At 45.1% G+C, this 24,371-nt stretch overlaps 1 protein-coding gene across 3 annotated transcripts in view; it reads left to right on the top strand.

The window, feature by feature from the left end:
* FBH1 (F-box DNA helicase 1) overlaps positions 1-24,371 on the top strand; it is a 47,258-nt gene that overhangs the window by 11,521 nt on the left and 11,366 nt on the right. For all 3 annotated transcript variants that reach the window (XM_041765749.1, XM_041765751.1, XM_041765750.1), the window contains 17 exons: positions 1,506-2,107; positions 6,214-6,344; positions 6,446-6,581; positions 8,592-8,782; positions 10,870-10,962; positions 11,303-11,397; positions 13,276-13,444; positions 14,162-14,384; positions 15,061-15,148; positions 15,232-15,318; positions 16,024-16,160; positions 18,038-18,137; positions 18,232-18,353; positions 20,128-20,203; positions 20,785-20,982; positions 21,562-21,687; positions 23,500-23,606. In XM_041765749.1, the coding sequence (XP_041621683.1) occupies positions 1,506-2,107; positions 6,214-6,344; positions 6,446-6,581; positions 8,592-8,782; positions 10,870-10,962; positions 11,303-11,397; positions 13,276-13,444; positions 14,162-14,384; positions 15,061-15,148; positions 15,232-15,318; positions 16,024-16,160; positions 18,038-18,137; positions 18,232-18,353; positions 20,128-20,203; positions 20,785-20,982; positions 21,562-21,687; positions 23,500-23,606 (2,681 nt within the window). The remainder of the gene's footprint in view (positions 1-1,505; positions 2,108-6,213; positions 6,345-6,445; positions 6,582-8,591; positions 8,783-10,869; positions 10,963-11,302; positions 11,398-13,275; positions 13,445-14,161; positions 14,385-15,060; positions 15,149-15,231; positions 15,319-16,023; positions 16,161-18,037; positions 18,138-18,231; positions 18,354-20,127; positions 20,204-20,784; positions 20,983-21,561; positions 21,688-23,499; positions 23,607-24,371) is intronic.

Raw genomic sequence — 24,371 nt, 5'->3', positions numbered from 1 at the left:
TGGTGATATTTTGTTTGTGTGTAGAAGTCAACTTCTCTGTGTTGTGAGTTCTTCACTGACCAAGATTTTTGTCAGCGTGTGTACGTTTCTGTGTGGAGTCCTAGCACTGAGCATATAGCAGGCTCTTGGTGGATATGGGTGTGATCAAATGTCACAATTAGAAAATATCAGGATTTCACCCAGACCTATTGCCTTCAAACTCTGGGTTTTGTGTGTGTGTGTTTTTTAACGATTTTATTTATTTATTTGACAGATAGAGTGAGCACAAGCAGGGGTTAGCAGAGGGAGAGGGAGAAGTGGACTCCCCACAGCAGGGAGCCCACTCAGGGCTCGATACCAAGACCCTGAGATCACGACCTGGGCTTAAGGCAGACGTTTAACAGACTGAGCCACCCAGGCGCTCCAAGCTCTGGGTTTTTATCTGATTGACCCAGAAACAGTTACCATTTTTTCCCTCTAATGTAGAAAACATTATGTCTATGAATTCTAAAGCCTAATCCTTTCTAGCACCACTCTCTTATTTTCCACAGTAAGAATTCTGGCTACAGCCATTTCAGGAAGGAACCATGTTATTTTGATATATATTGATAAGGTGTTTATTTATTTATTTTTAAAAGATTTTATTTATTTATTCATGAGGGACACAGGCAGAGGGAGAAGCAGGCTTCATGCAGGGAGCCTGACGTGGGACTTGATCCCGGGACTCCAGGATCACGCCCTGGGCTGAAGGCGGTGCTAAACTGCTGAGCCACCTGGGTTGCCCTGTTTAAATACATCATTGGCATTTTACAATAGGGTTTAAAAATACAGTAGTGATGTGTGAAATCACCATTTGGACACCCTAAGTGCCTGAAAGTCTTGAGATTAAGGAGTGTGTATGCCGTGTTTTACTTTCTATTTGTCTCAGAATCATGGGTGCTGAATAGATGCCAACTGAATAAATGTGTGCACTAGGTTAGGTACCATTCTCCTAATATGAAGAGAATTCTGACTCCTTTTTTTATTTTAAAATCAATTAATGTGTCAGCTTCACAGGAGGAAATAAAAATAAAAGGGCTTTAACTGAGTCAAAGAGTAAGTTTTTCTGAATCCTGATAACCTGAAGCATTTTCTTTCCTACTTAAGCAAACTTAGATTTTGTGTTGTAAGAGTAAGCCAGGAAAAGTGAGTTTTTGTAAGTGGGTGTGTCCACGTGAGCAGTTGTTGACTTTTTGTCTGTCCATTTGGGTGTTCAGTTTGTATATACTGCAAGGTGGAATGTGGTCCTCAGACCATGGGAGACTGGTGTCTGTCTCTTCCCATGTATGTGTCTGACTACATGATAGTGCCAAATAGAAATATTTTCTGGATTAAGTCATATATATATAATCAATCGACCAATTGTTATATCCTTGTATTTCTTCACTATTAATGTATGTACTTAAAAATTAGCTGTCCTCATTTGGATCAACAGTGGGTCAGCAGTCATTCATATCTTGTTCATTCTGTTTGGGTTCTCTGTACAGGTCAAGGATGTCAAAGATACAACACTGAATTCTTCCTAGCTGGCCAGCAGCGGTGCACCAATGACATGGCCAAAAGCAATTCTGTGGGCCAGGACTCCTCTAAGGACTCGGAGGGGGAAATGATCTTTGCTGCAGAGAGCAATTGTGCCCTGCCTCAGGAAGGCGATGGAGAAGTAAGACTGGGCTCATCAGGGTCTGCCCTGTCTGCAAGGAAGCGGTCTCGGTCCTTTGAGGATGATAGGAATCAAGCTACAGGGACCAGTCAGTGGGATGGTGTTTCTAAAAAAACTCCACGGCATCGTTTGTCCCTGTCATGCATAAGACCCAGGGAAGCCAGGCAAGAAGCGGGGGACTCTCTGTCACGGCGTTCCGCAGAGTCTGGAGAACCCAGCCAACAAGTGGAGGACATTGGTCCAGATCCCATTCCTGACTCTTACTATGGGCTTCTTGGGACCTTGCCTTGCCAAGAGCCCCAGAGCCACATCTGTAGCCTGCCCAGTGAAGTCCTAAGGCACATCTTTGCCTTCCTCCCCGTGGAAGATCTCTACTGGAACGTGAGCTTAGTGTGCCATCTCTGGAGAGAGATCATCCTTGACCCACTGGTATGTCGGACACTTGTGGCTCTCTGCTGCTTTCTGTAAAAGCACATAGGTTAGCTTCTCTTAAAGCATGCCTCTGATTTTAACGTGTCTTCAGAAATGGTAGCGTCCATTTACCAAATTCCCAGGAGGCATTTAAGGCTCTCCACGTGTGCCCTCGTGTCTGTTTACAGCCTCATTGCCCACTTCTCAACATATCCCTGTATTTTATCCACCACAAGTGATTTCCTGCATCCTGACTGTAGGCCACATGTTCCTCCCCCTCTGTAGGTTGGTCCAACTCCCTCTGCACCCCTGCCCCAGTAAAGGGCCCCTTATACCTCTGTTGACCTCTTCTGTCTTCAAGGCTTCACCCTATTCCTTGGAAAGTGAGATAGAAATTTTTCACTTTCTCTTTCTTGTGCTTCTGTAGAAATTTATGCCTGAAGCTTGCCACATTCTGTATTATTGTGGAGAGAACCATCCTCTTCCTTTTAAAGATTTTATTTATTTGAGAGAGAGAGAGAGAGAATGCCAGGGAGAGGAGCAGAGTGGGAGGGTTAGGGAGGGGGAAAGAATCTCAGGTAGACTCTGTACTGAGTGTGGGGCCTGATGCAGGGCTGGAGCTCACGACCCTGATCATGACTTGAGCTGAAACCAAGAGTTGGACACTTCACTGACTGAGCCACCAGGCGCCCTCCTTCCTTCTCCTCTTACAGTATTGGTTCATGGATAGAAGGGTGCTGGTCTGTTTTTTGCAATCTCCATTATGCCTCATGATATATATTATATACATAGGTGATTCATAAACGAGTCTCGTGTGAAATTGCCCTCGTGTCCCTCTTGCAGTTGATACAGTGGGCAGCCTGTGCTCTCAGAAGAGACTTCCTGGTGCTGACTTTGTCCTGTCACTGCTCTGGTGCCCTGCCCTTCTGTTTGTGCTTCAATTATACTTTTTCCCTCCCAGGTGCAGGTTCAAGGGTAAACCCAATGGCTGGGAGCATGTTTTGCTTGGCCTACGATATCCCCTAGACTGTGGGGATAAACCATAGAAATGAAGATGAACTTTCCCTTCAAATATAGTGAAGTTTAGAAATTTAGGAATGGAGGGCTGCCTGATTGGCTCAGTCGGTTGGGCGTCTAGGATTCTTGACTTTGGCTCAGGTCATGATCTCAGGGTCTTGGAATTGATTCCCACATTGGGCTCAGTGCACACTCTTCTTGGGATTCTCTCCCTCCCCCTCTGCTCCTGTCCCCACTTATGCTTGTCTCTCTTTCCTTCTCTTTCTAAAATAAAATCTTAAAAAAAAATTTAGGGATGGAATGCGAGATGGATATAGCAAGAGTTAGTACATTTTTCTTCTAAGCATGAAAGATAGTGGAGGAAATTTCATATTGTAATGTACTTGCTTCATTCTTTGCTTGAAGTCTTGTCTCCTACTTTTGGAGAACTATCTTTATGCATTTGGATGTGAATTCTGTTATATGTCATAGTATTTCTACCCACTGAACTGAGATGTCTCCAGTGTGAACTAAGTAGTCACAGATGGGGATGAGTGAGTTGTCTTCATTCTGCTTGAGAAGATCTGGAGAAGAATATCCTGACTTATACTTCTCTCTAAAAATGTTAGACTGACGTTGTTTTTCATCATCATTAACCAGGATGCTACATATTTATTTCCGATGATCTGTTGTAGCCCTCATCTTCCTTTCATTACTCATAGTGTCTTTCTCTGGTTTTTGTATAGGGTTATGGTGGCCTCACAGAATAAGTTTGGAGGTCGTCCCTCCCCTTTAGTTTTTTTGGAGCATTTGAGAAGGAATGATATTAGTTCTTATGAAGGAATTAATACTTGGTGAGATTCTCCAGCAAAATCCTCTGGTCCTGGGTTTTCCTTGGTTGGGAGGTTTTTGGTTATTGACTCAGTCACTTTTTGGTCTGTTCACATTTTCTGTTTCTTCATGAGTCAGCCGTGCTGGGTTGTCCTTTCTTCTAGGTTGTCCAATTTGTTCATGGCCTTTTATTTCTGTGATACTATTTGTAATGTCCTCTCTTTCCTTTCTCATTTCAGTGATTTGAATCTTTTTTTTTTCCTTACTGTACTGAAGAGGTTGTCAATTTTGTTGATCTTTTTATTTTTTTAATTTTTATTATTTTTTTTAAAGGTTTTATTTATTTATTCATGAGACACACACACACACACACACACACACACACACACACACACACACAGAAAGAGAGGCAGAGACAAAGGCAGAGGGAGAAGCAGGCTCCATGCAGGGAGCCTGACGTGGGACTCGATCCAGGGTCTCCAGGATCAGGCCCTGGGCTGAAGGTGGCGCTAAACCGCTGAGCCACCTGGGCTGCCCTTGTTGATCTTTTAAAAAAAAAATTTTTTTTATTTATTTGAGAGAGAGAGAGAGAGAGAGAGAGAGAGAGAACAGAGAAAGGGGTGGAGGGAGAGGAAGAGCTCCGTGAAGCTCCGTGTGGGGCTTGATCTCAGGACCCTGAGATGAAACCAGGAGTTGGGCACTTATCCCACTGAGCCATCCAAGTGTTCTAATTTTGTTGATCTTTGAAGAACACCAACTCTTAGTTTCAATGATTTTTTTTTTCTTTCAGTTTTTCTCTTTTCTATTTCATTTATCTCTGCTCTGGACTATTACTTTCTTCCTTCTGCTTGTTTTTTCCTAGTCCCTATAGATGTAAAGCTAGGTTGTTGATTTGTGGTCTCTCTTCTGTAATATAGATGTTTACAGCTAAAAACTTCTCTCTGAGCATGGCTTTCACTTCATCCCATCAGTTTTGGTATGCTATGTTTTTGTTTTCATTTGTCCCTAGGTATTTTCTAATATCTTCTTTTTTTTTGACCCACTGGTTGTTTATAAAAATGTGTTGTTTAATTTCTGCATACTTGGAGGTTTTCCAGATTTTTTTCTGCTACTAATTTCTAGTTTCATTCTGTAGTGATAGAAAAGCATACTTTCTATAATTTCAGTCTTTTTAAATTGGTTAAGGCTGGTCTTCTGACCTAGCATGTGATCGATCTGTCCTGGAGAATGTTCCACATGTGCTTGAAAAGACTACATTTTTGTTGTTGGGTGGGATGTTCTGTATCTGCCTGTTCGGTCCACTTGATCTACTATTGTTCACATCTTCTGCCTCCTTATTGATCTTCTGTTTGATTCTTTAGTTCATTCTTGAAAGTGAAGTATTAAAATCTCCTGTAACTATCATGTTGCTGTCTGTTCCTCCCTTTAATCCTGTGCTTCCTCCAGTGAGGAACTCTGAGATTTGGCACATTTATATTTATGATTGTTATATCTTCTGGGTGAGTTGGCCCTTTTATCATTATATAATCTTCTTTTACTTGGAATAGTTTTTGATATAGAGCCTATTTTTGTCTGATATTAGTATAGCCACAGTTCTTTTTTTTTTTTTTTTAAAGATTTATTTATTTATTCATGAGAGACAGAGAGAATGGCAGAGACACAGGCAGAGGGAGAAGTAGGCTCCTCACAGGGAACCTAATGTGGGACTCAGTCCTGGATCCCGGGATCATGACCTGAGCCAAAGGCAGGCGCCCAACCACTGAGCTACCCAGGTGTCCCCAGCCACAGCTCTTTTTAAAGATTTTATTTTTATTTATTTGAGAGAGAGTGAGAGAAGAGAGCACCAGCTCCGGGGGAAGGCACAGAAGGAGAGGGAGAAGCAGACTCCTCACTGAGCAGGGATCCCAATGCAGGACTCGATCCCAGGACCCTGGGATTGTGACCTGAGCTGCAGCAGATGCTTAACTGACTGAGCCACCCAGGAACCCCCAGCCACAGTTCTCATATTGTTTGGTCTTCACTGAAACTCTGCAGTATTGGTGTCCTGACAAGGGAAATTGAACTACTGGCTTTTCCCAGATTCTGTATCTTAGGTTAGAACCAAAACCAAGACCCAGTTCTCCTCTTTTCCAGCCGAAATGTGTGTAGTGTTTCTACCCTGCTTGCCCAGCTTTTGAATTGTGAGCTGTAAGTGCTTTTTAAGTGTTTGAAGGTTGTATGTTTGTGGCTTAATCTGTTGTCTCATGGCCATTGCCTGAATCTTATTGTGGATTCTTTTTTTTTTTAAAACGATCCAGTTCATTCCTTGGAAAAAGCTGTATCATCGATACCTGATGAATGAAGAGCAAGCTGTGAGCAAAGTGGATGGCATCCTCCTGAACTACGGCATAGAGAAGGAGTCGGACTTGTGTGTGCTGAACCTCATCCGGTGAGTTGCTTCTCTCCTGGAAGACCGATTCTGAAACCCCTTCCCAGATACTAGCACTTAGGATCACCTTTCTCATGGACTCTGCTGTGACTGTTGTACAGCTATACAGCCACCACGAAATGCTCCCCAAGTGTGGATCCGGGACGGGCGTTGTGGAGTCTCAGGGACCACCCCCTTCTTCCCGAGGCAGAGGCTTGCGTGCGGCAGCACCTTCCTGATCTCTACGTGGCTGCTGCGGTAAGTAGGGAAGCTGTGGGAAAGTGTAGGCACAGGTGACACCCTTTCCCATTGCAACAGAGTATATTGGTGATTAAGTTTGGCTGAAGGTCATTTTAGATCTATTTTCAAAATCTTTCCTTTTTTTTTTAATAGAAGGAGTTGTGGGGCAGTGGGAGAGAGACTCTCCAGCAGGTTCCACGCCCAGAGCAGAGCCCAACACGGGGCTTGATCTCACAGCCCTAAGGTCATGACCTGAGCCCAAATCAGGAGTCAGATGCTTCCCCAACTGAGCCACTCAGGTGCTCTCATGATCTCCCTTTAATCAAGCCTTAATCTTGTCATTCACCCCATTCTGGAAATAACAGGCCACATTCTTAGAGATCCTTCAATTTGGAAGGTACTTTAAAAAGCACTGAATCCAATTTCCCATTCTGTGGGGGAAGCTTCAACAGAGGATGGTTATCTGGCCTCTGAAAACTTTGATTAATAAGGATTTCTTTACAGGATAGCACATTTCATTGTCAACAACTGGGTTATTTGAGAGGACCAGAGAAATGAAGGTTCTTACTATAGACACTGTGAGTCAGTGGAAAGCTAGAAATAGTCTTCAGTTTCCTCAGGCTTTTTTTTTTTAATAAAATAAAATTTATTTACTGATTACATATAATAACATGAAAAGACACTAAAATGCTCACCATGCTCTGTATCTTTGGTGATATGACAGATGACCTTTTATTTATTTTTACATTTAATTTTGTTGTATTTAAATTCAATTAATTAACATATAATGTATTATTAGTTTCAGAGGTAGAGTTCGGTGATTCCTCAGTTATACCTGACTCAGTCTCGTGGCTTATTATCTAGATCAGAGCTGCTGCTGCTTCTTCTTCTTCTTCTTCTTCTTCTTCTTCTTCTTCTTCTTTTAAAGATTTTATTTATTTATTCATGAGGATGGAGAGAGAGAGGCAGAGACACAGGCAGAAGGGAGAAGCAGGTTCTCTGCAGGGACCCGATGTGGGACTCGATCCCAGGACCCTGGGATTATGACCGGAGCCAAAAGCAGACGCTCAACCACTGAGCCACCCAGGCATCCCTGGATCAGGGCTTCTTAAATTTTATCTTGGAAGCTACATGGACCCTCAAGCCTGTATTCTGCAACCTGCAGAGGGTTAGAAATCCAGCCGTGTGCATTCCTCTTTTTTTTTTTCCTCTACTGTCTTTAATGAAGTGATTGATGGTGATGATGGAGTAAGATTTCTTCCACAGGATGGTTGGACTGAGAGTTGCATGAACTAACCTTTCTTTGAATGTTTTTTTTTTAACAGGGATATGTGTAATAAAGTTAAGAATGCAAAAGATACTTTTCCAGTATTTGACTCTCTGAGTCTGTGAACATTTTCTTAGATATTACTAACCAGAGTGTACTGTGCCGTAGTAATAAATTTTCAACCATTTAATTAATATTAATTAACATTAATTAAAACATATTTTTTAAGATAATGAAAACATTTAAGTCATATTAATTAGAACATTAATTAGCATAGTGTTTAATCATTATTAAATAATAACATGAAGTAAAGAGTAGATTAACGTCTTTATGCCAGGGAATTGTCAGTCTTGGTTTTGTCCCCTAAAGACTGCCATCTTCTTCTGTATCCCAGGTGGGCACCGGTCGTGTGGTGAGCCTCCTCTGACTCTGTCGAGTCTCTGTGGACCTGGGAGCTCACGCTGACCTGGACAGGAATGGTGGGGAGGTGGGAGTATGCGCTTTTTTGCCAGGTCCTTTGTTAAATCCCTTATTCATGTTTTTTAACTAAAGAAAACTAAGAACTCAAATCTAAGAGTGATGAGAAGAAAGGGATCCAGAGTGAAAGGAAAGGTTCCCGTGTTTCCAAATATCCTGGAGAAGTTTGCACTTGGCTAGGGCAATCTGAGATAGCACGCGAATGTCAGACTTGGCTTTCTTTGCTGCTCTTTATTCATCGTATTCTGGGTCTTGTCTCTGCCCCCGTCTGCCTCCCTCCGCAGGGTGTCAACGTGTGGGCTCTCGTGGCAGCCATTGTCCTGCTGTCCAGCAGTGTGAACGACGTCCAGCAGCTGCTCTTCTGTCTCAGGAGGCCCAGCTCCACTGTGACCATGCCAGACATCACCGAGACCTTGTATTGCATCGCTGTGCTTCTCTATGCCATGAGGGAGAAGGGGATCAACATCAGCAACCGGTAAAGCGGTGGGAGGAGGAGCTGAGGCCCTAGTCGGGGAGAGGCCCAGTTCTGGCGCTGGGCAGGCCGCAGAGCTTACACCACCCCTACCCTGTCTCCCTTGTGGGAAAAGGAAGGTGCTGTGACAATCAGACCTGCTCTGCGAATGTGAAGTGCCACTGGGCTGGGAAGTAGCGCTGAGGCAGGTGGACTTTCAAGCCCGACGTGATGTTCCCCTTCCTTAGAAGGAGACTTCTTTCTTCCTACATAGCTACATTTTGCTAGGGAAGCATGAGGATTTGGTTCCTCCATTTCTTTTTTGGGGTGGTGTGTGAGCCATGTGGCTGAGTCTCACTGGCCCTGCCGTCTCTAGTACGTGGGTGCTTCCTTCAGAGTGACCATCCCCGCTTCACATGCCAGCAGGTGTCACAGGTCAGCTGGTGTCACAGATTTAGCAAATCTGAAGCATTGGCTGCCTGTTGGGAGGGCCTGGTGACTGAGTCAGCCGCTATTCTAGCCTCGTGGACTAGGTGTCCAGGGGAGGGGCGACAGGTACCGCGTCGGTGAACAGGTTAAACAGGAACATCATAATGAGTGAAGAGTGGTACAAAGAAAACTGGGTGACAAATGAGTGGGGGAGAACACTACGTTAGATTGGGTGTGAAAAGCTGCTCTGGGGAAGTAGCATTTGAATTAAAACCCGAATGTCAATTTTACAATGTCATTTTAAGATCGGAGCGAGAGCATTTTAGCAGGAGTAGATTATTTCAGGGCTCAAAGACAGGAATGAATTTAGTATATACAAGGCAGAGAAGCGGTCTAGTGTGGGTGGACCGTGGAGGGGAGGGAGACAGCAGCCTGACGAGGGAAGTTGAGGGTGGCCATGGGGAGAGGGCAGTGTGATGCCGCAGCCTGTCCTGGGGAAGCAGAAGGCCCAGAGAGGATTGCCTTTCCCTGGGATCCCTGAGCCCAAGGAGGTACGTGGCTGGTGGCACCACGGGTGCTGTGGCCCAGTCATCCTTGGGGAAGTTCACATTCCATCCTGAACGTGATCCATTGTCATCCCCAGCAACTGTCAGAGTATTTGCTGCATTTCTGAGTTAGTTTCGGTCTGTTAAGTGTCATTTACGTTGTGTCCTGTGCCATGGCATTGACACACAGGACAGGGAACTTTAGGATTAATTGGGACAACACAAATGCACAAATCGTGAATGACGTTCTTAAGTGTGAATATGAACCTGCAGGTTATCTCCATGTCCACAAGGACAGAGATGAGGAGTGGAGGGTATGATATGTTGAGTTTCCTTGTGTGTATGTATTTCGTCCTGCTTAACCTGGGAGATAATGTGACCAGAGACTGAAGTGTTGTGTTATTATAGGTATTTGTTGCATCAAAGAGATTGGTGCTCGGAGATATGTCTCGCTCTGGGGATGGGGAGCACTGTGCTAAATGTGGCAGTTGGTGATGGAGAGAGCAGAGTTTGGGGGCATTGTGAACACAGCTTTGGAGCGGCATGTAGCAGGCTGTTGGCCTGTTCCTGGCACGCAGCACTCCTGCTCCGTGTCATCTTGGGCCCCTTTAGGTGGCTTGGAGGCTGCTTTGTTTCCAGACCTTGGTGATCATATCTTGTTCTCTGTGTAGCACCCTTCCTTTGGGACCTTTAGGGATAGAATGTTCTTTGTGCTTCTACACCAATTACCACCTTACAAGAAGCAAAGGAGTCTGAGAAGGATAAGATGACATTAAGTTGATGCTGAACAGGAATCTCACTGCTCAGAGTAGAATTTACATTTGTTTCCAGTTGGTTCTTACTACTTTTGTGATTATTTGTCTCTTTAGGTCACAGCTAGTCCTGGCCTCTCTCCTTTGCCATTACACATTGGAGCCGGGCACCTTTCCAGAGCTGTGTTTGGTCAGGGCTTTGGTCAGCTCTAGGTGTATTTGAAGTCTTTTATTTGTTAGTTTCTTTTCATTTTTTTCTCCTACAAATTGGTGGTAGGTATTTTCTTTTTTAGAAATGGTAAGGAGTCCAAACACATCTGAGGGAAAACAAGATAGAGGTTGTGACTTAATTTGAGAATCTCTAAATCTGCTTTTTCCCTATTAGGATTCACTACAACATTTTCTATTGCCTGTATCTTCAGGAGAATTCCTGTACGCAGGCCACAGAAGTTAAGGAGGAACCATCGGTTTGGCCGGGGTATGTATATAGGGATTTGCGTATGTGTGTGTTTTGTCTTCTCTTCTCCATTCCTTCTACTTAACGAGGAGAGGTGTTCTGTCCTAACAATTTCATTGAGATATAATTTACATTATGAAAAATCTACCCATTTTAATTGTACGATTCAGTGATTTTCAGTACATTTATTGAATGTGCAACCAATATCATAAACTAGCTTTGGAACATGTTTATCACTCCACGGGGAGGCCTTTTGTTTGGTTCATTTTCTTCCGATTTGCCATTTGCTTTGTGATAGTCCATCACCCGGTCTTTTGAACTCCTTTCTATTTTTCTAATTTCTCTCTTATAATGATTATAGCAAGAAAACAACCATCCAACTTACACATGAACAACAGCTGATTCTGAGCCACAAGATGGAACCTCTCCAGGTGGTAAAGATTATGGCATTTGCAGGTAAGGGACTGAAGAGTCCGGTTCATGCCTTTTATCCCCCTTCCCTGCTACCTGTCAGAATTTCTTTACCTTGGTCTATTATCCAATTGCTGCAATTAAATAATTTCAAAAGCAGCTAAGGAATGCTTGGTTTTTGGTTTGTGTTGTGGTGGTGGTTTTTTGTTTTGTGTTTTACCAGTCCGGGGAGCATCCACACTGGACTTCCTGGTTGGACAGATAGTTCATAGGAATTAGTCTGTGGGATAGATGCCACCAGGATTGATCCAGCCGGCATTTATCGTTGTATATTATATGCTCTGGTACTAATTGCTCATGGAGCGGCAGGCCATGTTTCAGTAGCTTCCCGATTTCTGTAGGGTTAAAGTCTGGGAGGCTCTCCCTGAGTTTGATTCTAACTTATAATCCTGAATATGCTGTCTGTAATTCTCCTGCCTCAGTCAACTAATGGTGCTTATAGTCTCCTACAGTGCTTGGTTATTCTTCAGTCTGAGCCTTTGCTCAAACTGTTTTCTACCTGGAATCCCTTCCTGCTTCTTTTCTGTGTAAATATCCTGCCATGAACAACAGCAACAATTCATTCAATGCCTGGCACTGTGCCAAATCATGACACCATTCTGTAAGGTTTGTTAGTTATCTCTGTTTTGTAGATAAGGATTTGAAACTCAGAGAAATTAAAATGACTTGCCCAGGTTAAATAAACAAATAGTGGAGGAGTTACAATTCAAAGCTGGGTCTGTTTCTAAGAGCATGCGTCTCCCCACCCCGGCCTGCCTTCTTTGCTGTGCTATTTTGACTTCCATCATTTCTATTTCTTCTTGGTGGAGGCTTCTTTAGCCATTTGAGTCATATATGATCTCTGAACTCTTACTGTAACTAATCATCTGTATTAACTACTTGGTACTTGATTATTTAATAAGTATAGCTGACGCACACATTTTATAAATACTTCCACACTGTGTCATTAATCTTCATAAGAGCCCTGTTAGGTAGGGAAAGAGGTACTATTTTTCTTCTTTTATAGGTGAGATTTTTTTTATTTCCAAATTTATACTTTTTTTTTTTTTTTTTTTGGTCTGCTATGGTGTTGTCATTATACTCTCATTTTGTTCTAATTGTTTCAACTGTGTGGTATTGTATCCCCGAGATTGTAGTACAAGAACTTTGCTTTATGTTTTTTGTTTTAACATAGTCCCAGTGGGGGTGCCTGGGTGGCTCATTTGATTAAGCGTCTGCCTTCGGCTCAGTCATGATCTCGGGGTCCTGGGATTGAGCCCTGTGTCGGGCTCTCTGCTCAACGGGGAGCCTGCTTCTCCCTCTCCCACTCTCCTTGCTCATGCTCTTTTTCTCTGTCAGATAAATAAATAAAATTAAGAAAAAAAATACCCATACTTACAGTGCTTAGCATACAGCTGAGCATGGAGTAGGTGCTCATAAGTACTTGGTAAGTGAATGATTACTGAATAAATGAATGCTGGAGAGGCAGGGCACACTCAAGAGCTCAGAATGGGCCAGAAGCATCCTTGAATCTCACTTGTATGCTCTTGCCATTGAAGTGTTACTGTTGCCTAGGCCAGCAATAGCTACTCTTACCAAGTTCCTCTGCTCGGGTACCTTGATGATTGCAATTATCCTGCCAGACACTGCAAGGTCAATGTTATGCACACATGGCTGAGGAGCACACCGAAGGCCAGTGAGGTTGAGTGGCTCGTCCTTCACTACTTGGCTAGAACCTGCCAGAACCATGATCTCATGTTAATCTGGCTTAGAATCCACTGCTCCTTACCAGTATTGAAGAACTTGTCAGAGGCAAGATAAGCATGGATAACACCTAATAAGGGCATCCTCAAAGGGTCACTCCTTTCTTCTTGGCTTCCCCAGGCACTGGTAAGACCTCTACCCTGGTCAAGTATGCTGAGAAGTGGTCTACGAGCAGGTTTCTGTACGTGACCTTCAACAAAAGCATCGCAAAGCAGGCTGAGCTGGTCTTCCCCAGCAACGTCACCTGCAAAACCTTTCATTCCATGGCCTACGGACACGTCGGGCGGAAGTGAGCATTGCACTGCCACCGTCCTTGTTCTGTCTAATTCTTGGTTTTCCTGTTGTGAGCATCATGGTTACACATGAACTTACGCACAGCAGCACTACGAAAATATAATGCTTTCATCTCCACTGATAGGCAGGAAATATAAAGATATTTAATGATTTGCACTTTTACCCTGTAAAAATACGTTGTTTGCAAATAGTAGTGTGTTACTGAGGTGAGCATTCTTATTTCTCTGGAACTGAGGCACAGAAAGTCTGAGTGACTGGCTTGGAGTGCAGGCTCTTAGCAGTCTTCCCACCGTTGAGGTTGTTGGGTGGGAGAAGACTCAGCTGAAGTGCACTTGGCCCAGGCCTCCTGGGGCCCCTGAACTAGCATTCCCTTGGATGGGAGGGCTTCAGGGAACTTGAATGTCCCCCCAGGGACCTTTTGGAGTCTGGTCCACACCATGGAGTAATAGCATCTGCTGTGAGCCACTTCATCTTCTGGGTTATTATCTGAGAATCCCTGAAAGCCTGATGAAGCCATTTCAAATCCTGCATGGACCTTGCTCAACCCCTCTGGCTTTTTTTTTTTTTTTTTTTTAACCCCTAACCTATATGTGACACTTAAGGTGGCCAGGTGGTGTCATTGCTGAGAAGGGGGTTGGGATGGGGGGAGACAGGAAATACCCCATTGCAGTGGTAACAGTGAAATACTGTTCATTTGATATGTGTATTACAGGTACCAATTAAAGAAGAAATTAAATCTCTTCAAGTTGACACCCTTCATGGTCAATTCTGTCCTCGCTGAAGGAAAAGGTGGATTCATAAGGGCTAAGCTAGTATGTAAGACTTTAGAAAACTTCTTTGCCTCGGCCGACGAAGAACTGACGATTGATCACGTGCCTATCTGGTGTAAGAACAGCCAAGGACAGAGAGTCATGGTTGAGCAGAGTGAAAAGCTGGTGAGTATCTAAATATCTTTAGTTTCAGGGATCTAGGATAAATGAGAAGAGCTGACATGATACAGTGTCCTATTTATCTTTCATTTCTTCAGAACTGCTAGCAGAATGTCTGACTACCAGACCATAGGCCTGTCATGGTACCTGTGAGGTAGATAGTGTTTTCTCTGAAGAGGACTCAGAAACATTTTACTTAATCTTCACACTGGTCCTCTTAATTCAACAGATGAGGCTCCTCTGACTCAAGGTTTATTGGAGCTTGTCATTGGGTCTGCTGGATACAGGATCTAAAGATAAGAAATCTCTTCTCTGACTTTTATAATCTTTTCAATCATTGCCCATTCTTTATATGACTTAGTGGTCAGTCATAAATCCAGAAAATGAATCCAGCCTTCTCTAGCTCGTCAGATCTTGTGCTCTTCCCCTTCCCTACCTGCCCCAGATCTTGTAGTCTTTGAGTGATGTTCTGTTGCTGGGCTTGGTACGGCCCCAGCTTCTTACTCATCTCTGCACTTGACATTGTTCAAAGGCTATTGCGGAGCCAGAGGGAGGTTAGGGAGGTGACTGCCCCTCACTGTGCTCTGGTGGTGCTGGTGTTCGTGTATGAGAATGAACGTGATTTCAGGAGGTGTCTTCCAGAGTCTTAAACTATGACTTGCCATTGTCACTTGCCTTCTAGAATGGTGTCCTTGAAGCAAGCCGACTCTGGGACAACATGCGGAAGTTGGGGGAATGCAAGGAAGAGGCTTACCAAATGACTCACGATGGTATGTCAGTTCCTACATCTTGCTACCTGTATGCGTGACTGCTCTATGTGCGAGTTCTCACTCTTGCTGCTCCCTTCTTGTAGGCTATTTGAAACTCTGGCAGCTGAGCAAGCCTTTGCTTGCCTCTTTTGACGCCATCTTTGTGGACGAGGCCCAGGACTGTACCCCAGGTGATAAACTATTCAGGACATTAGTGGTCTCACACACATAGAAACAGCATCCTGATTATGTAAAAGGACACACATGTGAAATGAGTCAATTATTCATATTTTTCATGAAGAAGAGGTGCAAATGATAATTTAGTTATGCAGAAATCCTTGATTACTTGACTTTGGATTTCGGCAGTTGTCCTTCCTCCCCACTCAAAGCAAATTTATTTTTCTGTAAATGCTTTGCTTCGGTTATTCTTAAAATGTCGACTAAGCATAGGTCATCAGGCGATTGGGATGTAGACTCATGCTGAGGGGGAGAAGCTAGTCAACTTCGAGTGGACAGTTTGTGTTGTGTGTTTCTCAAGTGGCCGATAGAAAATTGTGTGACTTTGTGGGGTCATTTTTGAGCTCCGAGTTATAATGTTAGAGAAGACAATTTGCCTCATTTTTTATTTGCTTATGTGGTTTTTTTAGACTCCCTCATTTATCCAGGACTAAACACAATCTGCATTCCTAGGCTTAGAAACGGTTTCTCTTGTCCATGATACAGTTGTTTCTTTGCATTGCCTGCGTATCCTGCAGGGAAAGACAACTTTGTTGTCCAGCGCGCCCTGGCTTAGTTCCACAAAGAATTTTCATCTTTTTCTGTCATAAATATGGTTTCTTTTGCTCTGTGAGTTGGCATTCCTTCAGCTCTCTCACTGTCCCTCTTATTGGTTGCAGCTATCATGAACATAGTTCTGTCTCAGCCATGTGGGAAAATCTTTGTAGGGGACCCACATCAGCAGATCTATACCTTCCGTGGTGCAGTCAATGCTCTGTTTACAGTCCCTCACACGCACGTCTTCTATCTCACACAGGTAAGAGCTCTCTCTGCTTCCGAGTCCCCAGAACTGTAGAAGCAAGCTTTGTGGTCTCCCCTGCACCCTCGTTTTTCCGTGGTTAGTGGGGGCCAGGCGCCGTGCAAGGTTGTCTAGTCGGCACACAGCATGTAGTGGATCCTCGCTTCTAAGCAGTGGTGCCCTGTGGTTGTCAGGGGGTCTGCAAACTCAGAACTGTTTTTACAAGGCATGTGCCATCGTCACTGTGTTCACATTTGCACTGCTGATGCCTTCCCGTGAATCAAGGTGGTGGCACCAAACGGTGCCGGCTGTCATAGTGTTCTTCTTGCAGCGCACTCAGGGTACAACGAACAAAAGAGGTTCAACTCCAGAACATTCCGATGTTCCAGCAGACATGATGAACTGCTAGCCCTTGGGTGTGTCTCTAGTATTCTGTGGGATAAGGGGCCGATGGAAGTGTGTTGGCTGTCTGACAAAGAGCACTTTTGTGATTGAGTTGTGAGCTCAACTGGCTGCTTTTGTGTGTATTTAATGTTGGTACTCGAGAGAACAGCTGACAGACTTGGTTACTTGGCATTTTCTCAAAAATGAAGGAAGTGAGCTGTGATTTCCAGGAAAACAACTGACAAATGTTTGTTGCCAAAGAAAAAATTCTTGCTTTCAAGTGAAATAGAAATTTGGAAAACTCGTGTATGCGTGACACCTCGTGGCATCCCTGGTTGTCTGAGAAAGCTGTAACGACCCTCCCCTTGCCCGTACCTTTCCACATGAGGCTGCTGGGGTAGCTCCGTAAACTATTTAGAATTCTTCTACAAAGAAGATTTTTGTCTTCTCTCCCACTTACTTCTTTATTCGATCATTTATTTATATCAGTGTGGACTCGTGGATATTTCATTTTATTTTTTGGGTCATGGCTCCCTCAGAATGGTTCTGTAGCAACAAAGTGCTATTTGTTGAAAGGCTCATGTTTTCTTTAGTATTGTCGATGTTCACCAGAGCGCGTAGCAGTTTATTACTTTAAGTCCTTAGTACATGGCAAAGGGCTGTAAGTACCATGAGTTTGGAGACGAGGGTGTCTTTCCAGCTGCAGTGATCAAGGACGTGGGTGTGGGGCCACGTTTCGAAGGGTAGAGAACAACTGGCCATGTGCCAAGGCAGGGGGCGTGCAGGGAAGGCTCAGAGAGTGACGATACTTGGGGCTGGCCATGTGGGGCGGTGGTTTTAAATTAACGGTGAGGGAGGCTCAGAGGCGAGATGAGAAACCCTCCTGCCCTCCCTCCATCTTTTGAATAATTGGCACTCTCATTTGATTTGATTTGGAAGGAAGGGTAGATTTGCTTAAAAGCTAAGTTTTCCACTGGTCTTGGGGAATGAGAGGAGAAGAGGCTGTTCGGGCCGTGAGGGATGTTCAGAGTGCATGTACTGCCGTTTTCCTCACGTGCTGCTCTTCCTTTTTGTAGCAAGGGTGTGGCCTGATGAAAGTATGTGGGCAAGAGTCATCTGGCAAGAGGGCGGGAGAGACCGAGTGGGTGAGGCATGGAGTTTGGGCTGCTGAGCTGAGATGGTAGCAGTGGTGAGAAAAAGAGCATAGACCCTCTGGTGGGAGGATCGCCCAGATCTGGATGTGGGGGTAAAGGGTAAAGGAAGAGAGGTAACCGGAGGGTTTCAGGGTGGAAGCTGCAATTTCTGAAAGCTTAGAACTCAAGTCAGCGATGGTCTGATTGGCAAGATTCTTCGATTCCTTGTGAGCGGGTTTACAGTGGGGAATTTGCAAATCCACTTTCCAGATAGGGTGAGTCAGGAATCAACAAGCAGGGTCTTTGTGGGGACAGAAACAGGCGAACCTACTTCAGGGAGGGCTTGTTGACTCCTTTTGTTCTGTCATTTTCCCACAGAGTTTCAGATTTGGCGTGGAAATAGCATACGTGGGAGCTACTATCTTGGATGTCTGCAAGAGAGTGAGGAAAAAGACTTTGGTTGGAGGAAACCACCAGAGTAAGGCCTTCAGTTACTCTTCATTTATTTGTTACAAAAGTTAGTTTTCCTGTTTACTTGGATTTGCCACAGAGTTTGTGCTCTCTCCCAAAAGGTAGCATTAGAGGTGACGCCAAGGGGCAGGTGGCCCTGTTGTCCCGGACCAATGCCAATGTGTTTGATGAGGCTGTGCGGGTGACGGAAGGAGAAGTCCCCGCGAGGATACATCTGATTGGGGTAAGAGTAAATCTCTCCCGACTCCTCCCTGCACAGACGTAAACCCAGCCAATGAAAGCATTCAGCTTCATTAGGATTATTACACAAGCAAGCATTTAGGGCTTGGGGCACCATCTGCACCATGACTGAGGTCTTTCCCCCCTAGCTGTTCCAATATGTTAGCCATTCTTATGAGGAACCAGCAAGGACTGAGGATCCTTTTCTCTGTTCTTTAAAACACTGACACCCTTCTCATCTTTGGCTCTGCAAATGAGGCTGCCAGCTGGCTGCCTGCGAGTGTTGTGGTGTGTGGTGTTCATTAGTATAAGGACTAGGGAGCTGTCAACACAGCTGGGAGGTGCTAGTGGGCTCCAGCGTAGAGGGTGTGGACGCCTGGGTTCTAGATCTGATTCTGTCACTAACTTTGTGTGGCTTGTGGCAAGTCACCACTTCTGTGTGCCTCATTCTCTCCATCTCTGAGACAAGATTAATGCCTTTACCTGGTTCCCGGGGAAGTTAGGATTAAGTGACACATGTGTGACATTTCTGACTCTTCAAAGCAAAGTTACATGACTAAGAGATGTTCACTCTGTTTATGAAAAACAGTGTTTTTGAGGGCTTCCTGTGTGTGGGCACTCGGTATATACAGTCAGTGAGTCATAATCAAAAGATGTTCTGAATTTTCTTTTTTTTAATCGATAAAGATTATCCAGCCAAGTTACAGAAGCTTTGGAAATTAAAAGGAAAAAAACCCTCATGCTCAATCTCAGTATTTCAGATAACAATTTTCCCTTTTGCTGTTCATGTCTGTGTCTTTATAGACACACATTTCTACATAATTGGAATTATAATGTACCTAAAAATGTGTTTTCCACATGTAAGCATCTTTTCTTTCATGTTTCTACATGAACGAGTACAGTATTTCATCTAGTGGTTATAGCATAGTTTAAGCATTTTTTGTTATTGTTAGAAAATAGCACTCTTGGAGTGTGGCCCACGTGGGGCATGGTAGACAGTAAGTGGTTGTGGTCCCTCTGTCACACCCACGTGTTGCCTGAAGCATGTGGCAGCACTCTCGATCACATCTGCTCTCCAACTATGATACGTGCTGGCTTATTTCAGTCTCTGTTTGATGTCAGCGGTTTGTATGTCTCTTCCCCAAATGATGACAGGTCCTTGGAGGGTGGTGCCTCAGTCACGGGTTTCTTCTGCACGGGGGTCCCGGACAGTGCTTGGCATGTACTTCTAGGTAGAAGGAGCTATGCTGTGATACAGGCAGGGCTCCCCCACCCCCCCAGGAGCTAAGCTTTTAAACCACATGACAGTCCGGACCTGTGGGCATTTCTAGCTTAGGTCTTCCTCCAAAGACACATTGGTAAGTACTGATGTTCCGCACGCAGTGTTCAGGTATCCTTGGAGCCTCCACTGTGGCCATGTTTCTGTTCCTGAAAGGTAGATGGTTTCAGGTGCCCCTTTTTGACAAGAGAGCAACCTACAGCTGGGTCTTCCCCGTCCCCCTATTTTTTTTTTAAACAGAGGAAGAGTTTGAGGTCACTTAGCACTTGATAATCCCAAGTGCTCAGGCTGCGTGGTAACCTCAGTGCCCTTGTGCTTGATGACATTTCCTCCTTCCTTTCTGATTGCTCTGGGTGTGATCTGAGATCCATTTGCAAGAAAACATCTCATTTCAAAATCCCATCTCTACATTTGCTTTCACCTGTTTTGTTAAAACAACAATAACGAAACAAAACAGAAAATAACAAAAAAACAAAATGCCACCAAAACACTTTTTCAGGGGATTAAATCATTTGGATTGGACAGAATCATTGATATTTGGATCCTTCTTCAGCCAGAGGAAGAACGGAAGAAACGTGAGTACCCTCGCGGCTGCTGCGGTGGCAGTCGGCAGCATGCCAGTGATGAGGGCCGGGAGTGGGCGGGCTGGTTTGGAGTCGCCTCCTGGAGAAGGGGTGGAGCTAGTGTGGCTCTGTTGCCACCTGGAGTGGGAGGCTGAGGTCTCCTGTCTGCAGAGGTACCGAGAGCTCCTTCTAGACCCTTGTCTCAGGAGTCTGAACTTCCTCCTATTGTTGGTCCCGGAGGCTGTCTGCCCCAGCAGCTGCCCCACTGACACTTCTGCATGGGCCCCATGTGGCTGTTGCTAACATCTTGCAGTGCATTTCCTTTCCATGCTGCGCTGGTTCACATCCCTGTGAAGTGGGTAAAGATGTCAAGGGTTGGGCCCTCAAGCCTCAGTGTGGAGACAGAGAGGCTAAGGCATAGGTCCTTTTGGACTTGCCCAGGGTCACACAGTAGGTTAGTGAACCGGTACTAGAACCCGGATCTCCAAGCTTCAGGATGGTTTTCAAGGGTGCTGTTGGCTAGGAATGGGGAGCTGTGGCTGTGGTAGCTCACGGAGCCCTGTCGTGTTAACCCGAACGTGTGTCCTCCTCAGAGAACCTCGTTATCAAAGACAGGTTTATTAGAAGATGGGTACACAGGGAAGGCTTTAGTGGCTTCAAGAGATACGTGACGGCAGCCGAGGATAAGGAGCTGGAAGCCAAGATTGCAGTCGTTGAAAAGTATAACATCAGGATTCCAGAGCTGGTGGAGAGGATAGAGAAGTGCCACATAGAAGACCTGGACTTTGCAGGTGTGGACAATAGTGGATTCTTCACTTCCCAGCAGGAGGAGGGTCAGATGGTCTTCTTCCTGCGGGAGCACTTGAGGTGGCCCGGTGGGGCTTTGCTGCATCCCGGGGAGCCTGGGAGGAAGGGGAGCAGAGCTGCTGTTCCTCCCCAGGGGCCCTTCCTTTCTGTCCTGGCTCCAAGGCTGCAGAAGGGGGCCTTCCAGTCTCAGCTCTGCCCCCATGTATGACTCTGACTCTGGTAGAGGTCCCCCGGGGCTCTTCTGTCCCTTTGCCCGCAGATGCAGGGGGTGGGCATGTTCCTGCGAGCTCCAAGGTGGGATTCGGGTACTAACGTGCCCACTGTGAACTTCCCACTTTTGCCATCTTTTATTTCTCTCTCCCTCTCTCTTTTTCTTTCTTTCCTGATTGTTCTTTCCTGTTTTCCCCTTGCCTCCCTTCCCCCCAGAGCAACATGCAGGTGAGGAAACGTCGTGGCCGCATCCTTAGTTTTAGGAGCCTAGTGGGAAGAGCCTGCTTTTCTTTTCCTCTCTGGTCCCTTCCCCTGCCAAGCCCCCATCTAACTGTGCTCTCTTTTTATTCCAGAGTACATTTTGGGCACCGTGCATAAAGCCAAAGGCTTGGAATTTGACACTGTGCATGTTCTGGATGATTTTGTGAAGGTGCCTTGTGCCAGGCACAACCTCGCACAGCTGCCCCACTTCCGAGTTGGTAAGGAGCCTCTGTGTGAGCTGCCTGCTGGGGGTGCTTCCTTGGGTTGCCTTGCTTTTTGTTGGGTGGTATGGCCTCTTGGCAGGATCCTCTTCAAAGGAAAAACAGCCACCTCCTGGTTCTAAGTTTTTTATTGTCCTACTGTGTGTTTTTGAAAATCGAGTCTTCCGAGTCTACCTCTTTCAGGGCTGCCAGTAGGGCGGGGTTGTGCTTATGGTGGTCCTGTTCCCCCTGGCATTAACTCTCAGATTTGGGCTTTTCACCGTCAGTTATTGGGTACCCAGCCTCATAGAAGCTTTAAAAACATACAATTTACCTGCTCACCAAAGTGTTGGGGGCCCCCGGGGGGTTTTGTTTTTTAAAGATTTTATTTTAGAGAGAGAATGACATAGCAAGAGAGAGCAGGGGCTGGAGGGGGAGAGGGTGAGGGAGAAGCAGGCTCCCCGCTGAGCAGGGAGCCCAATGCAGGACTCAATCCCAGGACCCCAAGATCATGACCTGAGCTGAAATCAAGACATTTAAGCAACTGCGCCCCCTAGGCACCCCCCCAAAAAGTTGTTTTTTAAAATTAAATCTCATTTTTACTAAAGGGGCCAGGAAATCATAAAAAAAAAAAAAATAAGCACTTTGTATCATTTGTCTGCTTTTATATAAATTTATACTCAAGGCGAGTTGTTATGCTCTGTGCGATTATTTTGGTTTTAAATCTTAGGATTAAAACATGTGAAGTTTTTCTATAAACAAACATTCTATTAACCGTGCACTCAGAATTTGGGGCATAGCATACATTGGCAGCCTGAAAATAGAAATGCTAAAAACTCCTGGTCTCTGGTGGAATACATTCCTAACATTACAGAAGGACGTGGTGCTGAAGATAACTTAGAGCAGAGTGGGGGAGGGAGGGGCCCTAGGCAACGGTGGCTCCATATTGGGTGAAGAAAAGTTTATCTAATATGCTGCTACCTTTTTTTTTCTTACTGGCCAGTGCATGTTTATATAATTTTTTGCTTATAACAGCTTTATTGAGGTCTAATTCCCATACTGTACAGTCTGCCCATTTAAAGTGCACAGTCGGGCACCTGGGTGGCTCAGTCAGTTGAGTGTCTTTGGCTCCGGTCGTGATCCTGGGGTCCTGGGATTGAGTCCCACATCAGGCTTACTGCTCAGCCAGGAGTCTGCTTCTCTCTCTGCCCTTAACCTCCCTTATGCTCCCTCTGTCCCACTCTCTGCCTCTCTCTCAAATAAATAAATAAAATCCTAAAAAATAAAAATAAAAATAAAGCTCACAGTTGAATGGCTTTCAGTGTATTCACAGATAGCTGCTCGGTGCTGCGTTCTCACTGTTGTACTGGGTGTGGTGACTGTCAGGGGAGAGGCTTCAGGGGCAGCAGAGCCTTGTGATGTGTGTTTCTTCTCTGCTTGTTGTATGACAGCCCGACATTTCCAGGTTGGACTGGGTTGGAGAGAAAGACAGTGTCAGGAATAGGGAAGAATGTGGACCTTGGAGATTAGCAACCTTGAGTTCAGCTCCTGGGCTCTTGCTCAGCCTTAGACCATGTGTCCAAGTGATTTGGGCCCTGTGAGCCTCAGTTTCCCCATCAGTCCCACGCAACTGTCATGAAGAGACCTGGGAGGATGAATGAAAACATGCACCAGGCATGATGGGTGTTGCATGACCAGTGATCAGGCTCCCGGGATTTCCCAGTAGCTGCACATATTAAAACTCAGCATTTTGTGCCACCAGTCTGTGAGGTTTTTGTTTATTTTTGGAGGCTTTTGAGCTGATACCTTTCTTCCCTTCACTTTCTTTAGAGTCGTTTTCTGAGGATGAATGGAATTTACTGTATGTTGCAGTAACCCGTGCCAAGAAGCGTCTCATCATGACCAAATCTTTGGAGAACATTTTGACTTTAGCTGGGGTAAGAGGAACCAGTTACACAAGTTAATTTAGCAACATCCAGATTTTACTGGGTTTCAGTAAGGGATCAAACTTGTTGAAAGGGATCAACCAAAGGCCTGAAGGCCTTTGGTTGAGGCTCTGGGGTTGAAAGAGAAGGGGCTTCTTTTGCTCAAGAGGACAGGGGCTCTCAGTGCAGGAAGAGTTGAAATCAAACATGTGGGTTCTTTTCTCAATTCTTTCCTGATTCAGCTTGAAGTGTTCTTTTTAGAGTATCAACTGTGTTCATGTGTTTCTTTTCTTTTTTTTTTTTAGATTTGTTTATTTAAGATCTTATTTATTCATTCATGAGGGACACACACAGAGAGAGAGAGAGAGAGAGAGGGAGAAACCCAGGCAGGGGGAGAAGCAGCCTCCTTGTGGGGAGCCCGATGTGGGACTTGATCCTGGGATCACACCCTGAGCCGAAGGCAGATGCTCAGCCACTGAGCCACCCAGGCGCCCCTGTTCATGGGTTTCTTAATTTCTCCCTCGCTCAGTTTGTGCTCACCACTCTTGGGGCAACAGCAGCAGGAATGTTTTCTGGGTCTGCCCTCCTCCTCTCCCCTTCCCTAGTCCTCTTTGAACCCACAACTGCTGCTGCCACCACCAGACTTCTTCCTGGGAATGTCCCCGGGGGAGGGGAGAATGAATATGCAGGCTGAGATGTGGGGAAAGTGTGGGCACTTGCTGTTTATCCCCTACAAACCAGCCTGCCCCACCACTATTTCCAGCTCCTTCCTGCCTT

This window comes from Vulpes lagopus, chromosome 8 (genome assembly GCF_018345385.1).
Source record: "Vulpes lagopus strain Blue_001 chromosome 8, ASM1834538v1, whole genome shotgun sequence".
In the NCBI taxonomy this organism is placed as follows: domain Eukaryota; kingdom Metazoa; phylum Chordata; class Mammalia; order Carnivora; family Canidae; genus Vulpes; species Vulpes lagopus.
The sequence above is the reverse complement of the archived record's forward strand: the minus strand, read 5'-3'. Positions and strand labels throughout refer to the sequence as shown.